Genomic DNA, 12,145 nt, shown 5'->3' on the forward strand with positions numbered 1-12,145 from the left:
AAAGTGTCTATGTTGTTTTTTTTCATGGTGAAATAAGACCCCACATGCTGTGTCATTTCTATTTCCCATTTACTGATTCGTGGGAGAGATATTCAGAGTATCTGCAGTGTGCTGGGGCTGTTCTGGGGATACCGTCCCTACAATGAGATGCTATGAGATAAACAAGGGACGGGGGGAAAATACACTGGACTGTTGCTAGCACTGCCCACTTCCCCTCTGCCTACACTGCACTCCCAGTCTGGGCTGGGCTGCCTTCTGCCTCTTGCAGGATCCTCCTGAGTCGTCACATCTGCACTCACTCCTCTGATCCTCGCAGGTGGGTGGACTGTGTACCTTCCAGTTACCATGCTCGTCACTTTGCTTCATTCTTGGACTTTGCTGCCAGGCTATGATTTTTATTCAGTGCTTATCATAGTGACAGACAATAGTAGGCATTCAATGTATGTGTATTGAATGCTCAACATATAAAACAGATATTTAAAAAATATTTCGGGATCTGTATGCAATTAATAATATTACAAAGGGGGAAATTTTTTTTTAAAGAAAAGCCCAGAAGTTTCTTAAGTACTTGTTTTAACCACCTTATAAACTGCCTTTAACTGTGTTCATGTTGTTGCGTGTACGTGTGCAGGGAGCGGGGTTAATTTGTTCCTTTGGAGGAAATAAAGGAAATAATTAACTGATGGAAAAAATGTATGTTTGCTGGGTTTAAATGACCTTACTTAATTCTGAAAACTTTGCTAAGGAGGTACTGTTGTGTCTGCTTTGTGTGCTCGTGGGGACCAGAGTTGCAGCAGTGGTAACGTGCTGAAGGCGAGATTCCGATGGAACCCAAAGGCAGCCCTCTTGGTTCCCGTACCTGAGCGCTGACTCACGATCTCACGTTTCAAGACGTTAAACTGAGTCCACTCCACTCCAGCCTTTATGGAGTCCCTTTGTTGGTCCCCAAAACCAGGCTCTTGGGAGCTTTTTGGCAGTATTTAATTCTTTTGAGATTTATGCCATCCTCTTCCTGAAATCTGTCTGTCCATCTTGGGTCGTGTAAAGATCTTTTGAGTCTGGAATGGCTCGTATTGTGCATCAAGGAGCAGCTCTTCTGGTTCCTGGCAGTCTCAGGAGCTGTCGGGCTGCTCCTGGGGTATCTGCTGACATTGTATGTGCTGATTTTACAAGCCAAGAACAACTGCGAGCGTTAGTGTGGCCAGTTAGGATGTGTGCCTTTCTGGCTTATTGATTTCCAGAATATTTCTCAAGTTTCATGTACCTGTTAGGGATATTCTTGGGGTAGGTTGATTTATGCTGTTAGACCGCTTGCATTTGAGGCAGTCAGTAGCAGTCCTGAGCTCTTCCCCTGCATGAACAGCAGCAGCTGGAGTAACCTGGATGGGTAAGATAAAAATTGTATTCCTCTGTACGCCCCTAAATTAGTAAACCAGAGACTGATAAGCTAGTTTTTAAATATGCCTTAGCTTTTATGAGCTAAGTATGTGACATCTTATGAAGCATACTGCTATGTATAATCCTTACTTCCCCAGATTTTGTGGAGGAAGCAGATTGTATATAATTCTTAGGAAAGGTGAATCCTTTACCCTCACTCAGTAAAGTCCTCCTCCGTGATCGGGGGTCCAGGACCTTCCTGAGTCTCAGGCCCGTGCTCTCCAGCTGCGCTGGCCACCTGGCCCCTCCGCACTCCAGCACCCTCCCTGCCGAGGAATTTCGTACTTGCTGGTCCAGACCTTAACCAGGAGACTCTTCCCCAGTGTAACCCACACAGCCACACCCCTGATCTCTGTCAGGAACCTGTTCAAGTGAGTCCTTTCCTCATCAGTTTATTGGAAACAGTCCCGCCCCTTTCCCTCAGGGCCTGGTACTCCCTGTCATGGTCTTCCCCATGCCGTCCTTCCTCACCTCAGGTACTCTAAATAGTCCCTATTTCTTATCTTTTTAATTGCTCCCTTCCCGTGGGAGGTAGGGCTTTTGTGTGTTGGTTTTCTATAGGACTTCCTTGCATTAGTGAGCGCTAAATGTTTGTTGAATGACTGGCTGCAATATGCAATTTAGTAAGTTTTAATCCATTGTGCATTTATGGGAAGAAAATGCATTTATTCTTTTTCGTGATGATTAGGTGATGTTGGGCAGCAGTGAATGAAGTAAGCTAATCCTGGGCTGAGGTAACTGTGTCAGACAATCAAATTTGCACAAGAGCTCGTTGCATTTAATTTTTATAACTTACCCCATTTTTTAATTAAAGTCGGAGGAAAAACTATACATTTGTTAAATGAAAACATTTAAAAAATTTTCCTAATATATCTCATGTGCCCAAAGAACTAAAAACAAGGTATGTTTTAAGAGAATTAGTTGGTTTTCCAAATCCTACAAGAGCTGTTGTGGTTGACTTGCAACATTCATTCAACCCAAGCTAATTACTGTCAAGCAATTGTCCTCCTGTTGGTCTTGCGAGCTTAGGAGTGGAAGTGGGTTCTGGTTTTGACTACTAAAGCTGAAAGGAAAGATGGCTGGGAGTTTCCAGAGAAGATTTCCTCAAGCCTAATAAGAAAGAAGCAGAGCAAGAGGTGGTCCTTTGCTTCTGGACATCATCTTGTCTGAAACGGGAGCTTGCAGCTGGGGATCCCTGGGTGCCAGCCCCAGGATGAAACCAGCGCGGAGAGCATGTCTGCCTGCCTCTGCACTACTTGTGAAGTTAGATAATAAGTTTCCTTCTTGCCAGTGTGAGTTGGTATTCTGTGACTTGCAGCCCCAGGAACATCAAAACTGATACATACAGGAGAGGGTATAGCTCAGTGGTAGAGTGCCTGCTTAGCATGCACGAGGTCCTAGTTCAATACCCAGTACCTCCACTAAAAAAAAAGAAGACTTTGATGAAAACTGATACATTCATTTCATAACCTAATTTTGAATATTTATTTCAGTGCTATATCTTGCCACCATGTGTACCTTATAATAAATCCAAGTTGAAAACCTTTCCTTTGCCTTGTATGTATTTATTTTTCTTGCTTATTTTTTTTTTAACTTTTTGCCTAAAGTCTTGTATGAGATGTGGATTTACCACTATTTTCTGGGGAACACTTATCCGTAGCTTCATGAACTAAAATGGATTTGGGTGGCAAAAACTTTTTCGGAAACACCAGGGCAAAAGCTTCCATATGGGTTATCAAAACAATAACAATTATTCTAGAATGTGTTTTTGCTAAATATTAGAAAGTTTATAAGGGTCTAGGGAAGGAGATGTGTTAATACAATTTCAGCTTCTTTGAAGTTTACAAAATAGTTTATTTTTGCACTGAATTCTCCTCTGGAAAATAGCTGTTACCTGGTATCAATATTTACAATTTTGCTGCCACTTCAGACGGAAAAGAAAACTGCTCAATGTTTTCTCTTGTGACGTGCTTTTGCTTTCTCCTGTTGTTTTTCACGTTTTAAATTTAGATTTGAGAGACAAATAACTTCCAGGCGATTTAGAGAAAGCTGGTTATTAGGGGCCTTGTAGGCCTGGATATTGGTTTTCAAACACTTTTAGCATCAACTTTTTTTTTTTCAAACGAAACTTTTCTCGAAATCCAATACGAATGGGATTTTCAGGCAGCTTAAATCTTTATTGTTTGATGGGGAAATATTTTACTGCTTATTGAACCCATGGAGCACAATTTGAAAACCTGCTATAGATGGGATTGGTGAAGAAAGACCCTAGTAATTTTTCTTCCAAACTGAGATATTTTTGAGTGCAGAATAATTGTACCAAGGCAACAGGCATAAACAGACTGTGCGGGCTAACTGCGCTTGCGGTACTGAAATGCTGGGTGCTGCTGGAGCACGGATAAGCGTCTCTTTGGTAAATAGTGGGAGGGACACTGATGCGAGTCCCCCTTCCCTTGTCTACAGCCCACCCTAGTGCAGCTCAGGAGCCTGGCCCTGCAGGCAACCTGCAGCCTTTAAAGAGCAGAGTAGCCCCACCCTTGGGTGCACTCCGCCCTTCAGCATATGATCACTGAGCACCTGCTATGTGCCAGGTGTTTTCTGAGGTGCTGAGAGTGCAAAGATAAATGGCTTGATTCTGAACGCTCTCAAGGTTTACCCCATTCATTCAGCAACCCTTGGCAATGAGAAGGTCTGTACCTGTTAGACTAACAGTTGAGAGGTAGAAGCATGGGTTGTTTAAATGGAAAAGGGCACGGGGAGTTTTCAGCCCTGAATTTGGAATTTCAAATGTGATGTGTGTTAGTGAGCCTCCACCCCTTACCCCCAGCCACCACCCCCTGAAACTGAACTCCCTTCAGGATCTGTACCTGTTTGTGTAAGTTTCTCTCCGGAATCTACTTTATGGTTGTGAGTAGAAGGCAACTGTATGTGCTAGTGTTTGTTTTTCTAAGGTTAGGTTTTGGGGGTAAGTAGTGTCAGAAGTAAGTAGAGGAAATAGAAATGATGAGCTGGGGTCCTGTGAAGCTCTGTTTCACTGTCTTTTTAGGATTTGGGAAAGTGGGAATGTGTTTTTGTCAATGACAGAAGAAAGAAGAGATAAAGAAAGGGAAATAATAAGGAAAAATATAAAGAACCAAAACAGAAGAGTAAATGACATTGAAATGAGGATTTTCCAGACACATCGGTGTATCTACCATTAAGAGTTGTTTAAAGGTGCTTAAGATTAGAAAAGGCCCCTCAGTTCTGTCCTGACCTTTCACCCCAGCTGCTGATGTGCAGAACATATCCCCTTTAATAGCGACTCTTGGTACAAGATTCTCAGTGGGGTGGTGAGGAGCCCAAGGTTTGGTAAATGGAATAATCATGCCAATTAGTTTAGTTTTATAAATAGTTGTACTCAATTGAGGATGTATTTTAACGTGCTACATATAAAATATCAAAGGACTAAGTACAACAGATTTTAGACTACTTTGCCTTTAAAATAAGCGTTCATGTTCAACCCTGATGTCTTCTTTTCCTTAAGAAGTAAAAAGAAAAATAAAAGAACTTTTTTTCCCCATATCTTTGAGCTTTTATGGAATAATACGATTGCTTACAAGTGTTAACTTTAGAAGATTGTACATAGTGAGTTATGTATTATTTCCTCTCATCTTTAGCTATAGTTCTCAAGAAGAATAATTAATGAAATATAAATCAAAATATGGAGTGCAGACAAATAACAAGAGGAAGTTCCAATGCATCTTAGTTTTCTTGTTGCTGAATTTGGAGCTCAAGGCTTAGAAGTGAATTAGTCACTTACGAACACAAGAGGAGACTGAACTCATACTGAACTTCTGGCAAGTTCAGACATGACTTCTTGTTTTATTTTTTATGACTTCATACTTCAGAGATTTGTGAATATTTAAACAATGGTTACAGTTTTTTAAATGAAAGGATAATTTAGGTGAAGAGATGTTAAAGGCGCAGGTGAAGTTACAGAACAAACTGTTTTCCTCCTTCAGTTTTTAAGCATATCAACATGTTCATGTAGTATAAAGTCTCGGAAACTTTGAATTACTGGCCGTGTTGAAGAAGTGTTTGAGAATATGATTTTACTTGGTTTAATGTGTCGAAAAACAAAAACAAAAACAAAATCTTAAGTTAACTCTGTGAATAAAAATGCAGGCCTTAAAGAAAGATCTGCTCCAAAGCCAACAGTCCCACCAGAAGAGGCCGAGCCGTACCCTTGGCTGGAGGACCAGGTTCTGGAGGGGCCAGGTAAGCCTTCCTCTCATTCTGACCAGAGGCACCTCAGCTGCCAGGTATCCCAGGTAGCAGTTTGCAGAATCATGTTTTTGTTGCACAATATTTATAGAACAGTGAAATACCTTTTCTTCTTGTCTTCTGAAATTTTATAGTTTATTTCTTCCAGTAAAAATTTACATGGGATCGTTTTAATTTTTGAGATCAAGAATCGAAGGCACAGGTGGGTGCTCCTTGCTAAATCCTGGTTAAGAGCATCATGAACTAAATGTTGTTTCTTGATTCCAGTTCCAGGATTACTGTACCACGTTCCATTGAAAATAAAATTAGACACATATTGGACAGTACTTTTGTCCTCATTTGTCGCATTATGTAGTAGAGTAGGTCTCCTGGGTCCCCAGTCTTTAATATGAGCCTCCTGTCTACATCAGAAGACTTCCCAGGCCTCCATGTGATCACCTGTAAGCCTGTGTATATTACATGACTGCACAGATCAATTCAAGTACCTCCTTAGTCACCCAAAGGCCTGTGACTCATAGGATGAAAACCGCTGAAATCTCTGACTAAATTCGTAAATGAAACTTGATTCCATTACAATCATTTCCGATTTATGCTTTGACTTTTATTACAAAGTACTATTTAATTTCTGCACATTTTTCATTTACCCAGTAGTTCTCAAAATTTGGTTTCATCTTGCCACCTATTGGAGATGTTAGGTAATACGCTACATATTTGCTGGCAAGTTAATTACTGGGTCCAAATGGTACTTTGGCTGATCACTGCGTACTGGTGAATCATTTGATTTTCCTTCCTTCCTTTTAACAGAGGTCAATATGTTGCTCTCATTTTTTTGTCATTGCTCAAGTGGCAATCCCAGGAGAATTTTCTGTCTCTTCCATTCCTGTAGAATTGCTCTAATCCTACCAGGGCTAGAGTGAGTCTTCTTTTTAAGCTTTATCATTTAAATGTGTATTTAGATTTAGCACCTCAAATTTCACTTTGAACTAAATTTATAATTTAAAAGAGTCTTGCTTTTCAAAGCCAGTACTTACTCTGTAGTGTTGTACCACTTGCTTCCTTTTTTCATTTTTAATTCTTTGTTAATACTGCTCTTTGCATATTACTGATAAATTAAATTGTCCTCCTAAATCCTTCAGTCTGTTATCCACTCACACTTCCGGACACCTTCTGGGAGTGGGCACCCAACCCTGCCCATCCCAGCCCTCACACCAGCCGGGGGCCCTTCTCCTCGCTGTCAAGGGGGAGAGGGGTTGAGCACGTACTCTGCCGGCTAGTGAGCTCGTCTTCCACATTTATCCGTATTTCCCAGTACTTCCTTTTCTGAAAGCTCTGCCCTTCTTTATTCTACCACCAGCATAAATTTTGTTAACTAGAAACTGAAATGATTTTGCTCTGAGTGAGGTTTGTTTGTCTTTTTTAAAGAAAAATCTGAACCCAAATTAGTTTCCTATTTTTTGTAGCTTACGGAGAAGCCTTTTAGCATTTCTATCTGCTGTCAAAATAAAGCCAATTTAAAATATCTACTATATTTGCCAACATTGGGGGAAAAAGGGGCTATACTGAGATGAAAAAGGTGCAGAGTTGATATTAGTCAAATATATTCATTTTAATGTGTATATGTGGATACTGTATTTCATGTTCTACACTAATGTCTAAATTTTTTCTAATTAGTTATGTTCTGTAATTATTTTAGGGCCTCAGAATATTGAAGATGAAGTGCAAGAACAAATTCAGTCACTTCTCCATGAAACAGTATACACAGAACATGGTATGAATTAAAATCTATTTTTTCACACATTACCAAAATAATGGTTAGTTACATAAAATGACTTAGACGTTACTTTAAAATTTAAATGATAATTGAGTGTCCAGGGTTTTTTTAAAGTTATTAGAGGACAAGTATTTCTAAAGCAGCGCCACGGTCGTTTTACCCCATTTTCTTGTTAAGAGAACAAACAAATCGAGACTAATAACACATCAAGAACCGATGGCAGCACCAGAGGAGGGAGAGAGAACAGAACCAGGCGAGCTGTCACAGGCGCTCCGGGAGCTATCGTCAGCCCTCAGATTTTACTGAATGCTTGGGTGGCCACCAAAGCAAAAAGGAGACACTTTTAATTATGTCGGTGGCGTTACTAGAGAAGAAGTAAACATGCTGTTTACTTAGAGAACGTAACGCCTTTTCCCAGCTCTCACGTCTAAAAACTTTCTTATGTGAAGTTCTGTACAGAGAATGTGAAATGATACTGGAGAAACCAGTGCTTGAAGATTTTATGAGGCTGTTTCCTTGAAGCATCCCTTGATAAAAGCAGAGAGTATAACCCCAAAATGTAACTCTCAGAAGGATTTTGAAGAGGGCAGAACACATGGTGTTCTGATGCCTTCAGGGGTTTGGTGTGAGCTGAAAGTGATCCTAAAGGAAAAAGCCAAAAAAAGTTTCCTAAAAGCAAACAAAATGCCCTATCATTTAAGTCGGGCTTTAGCCGGCCTGCTAAGCTGTCTTATTCAGTCTTAGGTTAGGGGTTAAGTGAAGAGCGTCATGCCTAACTCCTCTGCTCCACTGGGGAGACGAGCTTCGGCTGAGTCGTAGGTTTTTACTGTTGGTTGCTAGGGGCCTGGGAGCCTGTGTCCATTTGTTAGTTACCAGTTTATTCTCACCTAGAAACACTACTTCACCGGAGTGTGTATCTGCCTGTCTGAGCACAGGCTTTTTCTTCCTACCCTTTTAAGAAAGTTTTCATTTTAACCTAACGCAAGAATGATGCAGTCTAGATACGGAAGTGATCTCAGTATGATGAGGTAAGGATGGTGGTGGTGAAACGCCAGGGCGCTCTGTGGGGCTTGCTCAGTCTTTGGGGTTAGGGGAGGCTTCCTGGAGGAAATGGTGCTTTGGTTTAGGAGCTGGAGGATGGTGTAGCGCCTTGCCAGGCAGATGTCAGCGAGATGTTTTCAACGGAGGCATGGCGCGTGTGAAAGTTCAGAGGTCAAAGAGGCTTGACGTGGTTCCGGCCGGCTGGCATGTGAAACACACAGGCGGAGAGACACGAGGGGTGGATATTTTTGCTTGATTCTAAGCGTGTGCGGGAGCGTTGGGTGTTCTGTCTGCAGCACGGGAAGTGAGTCAGAGGGAATGCTAGCAGGGAGATCGGATCGGGGTTGTGCTGGTGACCCAAGTGAGTCCAGATGCTGGTCAAACCAAATTTCACCCGAGGTGGCGAGCGAGGGAGGTAGAGGGTATGCCAGACCTTTAGGCGGGTGGGTGCAGGAGGCCCGAGGAGGGAGAAATCCTCCAGCACCTGTGCTCCGAGGACCTCTTTCTTTATCAAGGCTTTCTCCCTAGGAAAGTCACAGGCCGTGGCTTTAAGCATTATTTGCATTGCTTCCGAACATATATCTACAGCCCTGATCTGTCATCTGAGCTCTTGTTTTTATCTAACTGCATGTTCTTATTTCTATTTGCATGTTCTGTGGGTATCTCAACTTAAGAGGTTCCTAAAACTGAATTCTTGCTTCCACCACATCTCACAGCTCCCCCTTCCCCCCTCCAGAAATGTTTTACCCTATTCCAGCCTTCTGCATTTCACCTCCCTCTCACTTCGTTGCTAAAGGCAAACATCTGGGAGTTTTCCTTGTTTCTCTCTCTTCTCCCCTCCTATGTCATCTACCAGCAGTTCCCTTCAGCTTTGCCTCTAACACGTATTTTGACTTCTGCCACCATCCCCTCTTCTCACAACCACTGCAGTGGCACCCAGGTGGATCCCTGTTTCCATCTTTGTTCCTCAATACCCCATGTTTGATGTGGCCCAGCTCACTGTGCCTAATCTGGGCCCAGTCTCTCTCCCCTTGGTCACTTTTCTCTAGCCCAACTGGCCTTCTCTCTTTCCCATGCACTTGCCAAGCCTGTCCCTGCCATGGGGGCCTTTGTGATATCTTCTGTTAGTGTTTGCGTGTGTACATGTGTGTGTCCCCATTTTCACATTTTATCAGCCCAAACTTGGCCTCCTTGACACCATCTCTGAAGTAGACTCTGTCCCTGTCATTCTGGATTTCACTGTAAGGTTGAGGTCCTGCCATTGAATTTATTAGCAGTGTGGCTTTAGCAAAGTTTCTCGAGTCTCTCATCCTTCAAAGAGGCTACCCCATAGGGTTGGTGCAGCGGGTGCAGAGGGTGTGACAGTGCCTCCAGTGGGGTCTAGTAAGCTCCCAGGAACCTGTTCTCGTACCAGACAGTAGAGACTCAGACGGTGCACGGTACTTGGTTTGTTTTCCTACTGAAAACAGGGACTTCCATTGAATTGATGGCCGAGATGGCTCAGTCTGGCTCACATACAAACTGTCAGATTTCACTGAATAAATGAGAGTAAGGAAAAAGAATCATGGCAAGAAGAAAAACAGTAATAAAATTAGTGATAGGAGTTAGAATTGGTGATTTGTTTGCTGAGAAGCAGGAAATCTGAAATGAGGAGAAACAAGATAGCAGACTGATGAGAGGACAGGAAACAAATACTGTCAACATAAAAGGGTCTGACAGTCCAGTAACACCTGGGGGCGTCACTGGGCCACCCCAGAAGTAAAGTGACTAAGGACCCCATCCTGCAGTTTGCGGGGAGAGTTCAGAAGAAGTAGAAATAGTAATATTATTGCTAGGATGATGATGGCGGTGGTAAAAATATTAACAACAGCAGCAGCGCAACAGCAATAGAACCTAAATACTTATTATGGGCTAGGCATTTTCCTAAGTGCATCAGTCGTCACGATAATTCTGTGAGTAGGTACTCTTATTATTTCTTTTTTATGGAGCGAGAGCTTAGACACAGAGTAGTTAAGTAACTCACCCAGGGTCACACAGCTGTTGTGGAAGCACCTAAATCTGGAGTCAGATATTCCAGACCCCACACTCCTAACTCAATGCTGCACTGCACAGCTGAGTGTAGTTTGCTTGAGTTCCCTGGTTAGAGTGTTACACCCAGGGCAGCCTCTGATCGAGGCCGTGTCAAGTTACTACTGGGAGAATGTTTTGCACCACAATGACAAGCTAACCCGTATTGCAGTGGAGTAAGGTAGCGTGTCCAACAGCTACACAAAAGGAGCAGAGCAGTTCAGTATATCGTGAAAGTCTCAGGAGAGAAAATGGGCATCTTTGCATAACTTAAAGGCTAAACCTAGGAAGCTTTAAAGGCAAAGTGGAATGCAGCTGACCCAATGTAGATGACCTGGCAGCTGGTTTGGGGGGGGGGGCGCTGACGGTTCTTTGTGATAAAACATTTGCATAGAGTTATTTAAGATTGTTACATGGAATTTTATATCTGTTCTCAATGAAAGGTCACAAGGTGACCTTTTCTCTGACCTCATGATAATTGAAGAGGCAAATATAGTGATAATAATGAATTCACTTACTCACTTATTACGTATTTATTGAGAACTTCCTATGGCCAGTCATGGCCCTACGTGCTGGGCATACGTAGTGACCACAATATATGAGGTCCCTGTCCTTGGTGAGTTTATGTTCTAGTGAGAGCAGACCTGTTTCCCCCTGAGGTGGTCTGGCCCTTGGACAGAGGACAGAGCTCCAGAGTGGGCAGCAGCATGCTCAGTGGCCCAGAGGAGGGACAGGGAACGCCCAGCCGCTGAAGTGGGTATGCGGGAGCCTTTCAGATGGGGCGTGCATGTCTGTGTTGGCTGCCGCCTGGGGTCCTTGCTGTCCACCCGTGTCACTTTGTTCATCATCATTGTTCAAGGAGAGGACCTGCAGCAAGAACAGGATGGACCAGCAGCAGAACTACAGCCAGAAGACGGTGTCTTTGTAGGAAGTGATGCGGATGATGGATTTGAGCCCACTGGAGCACTTCATGAAGGTAGAACACAGTATTTTGGTTTCAGAATAAAATACAATAAATAATTTGTAATTTTGGTTATTGAAGTTTTTCTTTAAATACCTTTAAAACCAATATTTCACTTTCATCCAACTTTTTTTTTTTAAGTTGAAACTAAAAACAGGTATCCTCTAGACAGTACGGTTGGTGAATGGCTGCAAGGACTATATTAAAGCACATTACGAGAAAGTAAAGTAGATCCACTTCTCACAATATAGAACATTCTGGGAAACTGTTTTAGAAGCAAGCAGCTCCTAATTCATGAATGAATATATTTCCCAAAGCTTATAGTCATACCTTGATAAACATTCATTCAGAATATACATATGCAATATATAAACATGCCATTTTATGAAAGTGGTAATACTTATTTCATGTTATTTTTTCCAGAAACCGAAGATAGGTACCATGTAGAAGAGACAGGTAAGATTTTAACAGCATGTGTCTGTAAACACTGGAGTTACACCTCAATCTGGGAGTACTCAGGTGTTGAGTCCAAGGGAGGGGCGGGGAAATGCGTGTCCTTGCTCAGACTCACTTTGGCAGGTGCTTGCCGAGTGCGTCGGAGGAGG

At 42.4% G+C, this 12,145-nt stretch overlaps 1 protein-coding gene across 6 annotated transcripts in view; it reads left to right on the plus strand.

Moving 5' to 3' along the window:
* The window catches only part of ASPH (aspartate beta-hydroxylase), a 162,834-nt gene that overhangs the window by 55,917 nt on the left and 94,772 nt on the right, over positions 1-12,145 (plus strand). For all 6 annotated transcript variants that reach the window (XM_032470008.1, XM_032470005.1, XM_032470007.1 and 3 more), the window contains exons 4-7: positions 5,602-5,694; positions 7,394-7,468; positions 11,439-11,555; positions 11,964-11,996. In XM_032470008.1, coding sequence (XP_032325899.1) covers positions 5,602-5,694; positions 7,394-7,468; positions 11,439-11,555; positions 11,964-11,996 — 318 coding nt within the window. The remainder of the gene's footprint in view (positions 1-5,601; positions 5,695-7,393; positions 7,469-11,438; positions 11,556-11,963; positions 11,997-12,145) is intronic.

The sequence above is a fragment of the Camelus ferus genome, chromosome 29 (assembly GCF_009834535.1).
Source record: "Camelus ferus isolate YT-003-E chromosome 29, BCGSAC_Cfer_1.0, whole genome shotgun sequence".
In the NCBI taxonomy this organism is placed as follows: domain Eukaryota; kingdom Metazoa; phylum Chordata; class Mammalia; order Artiodactyla; family Camelidae; genus Camelus; species Camelus ferus.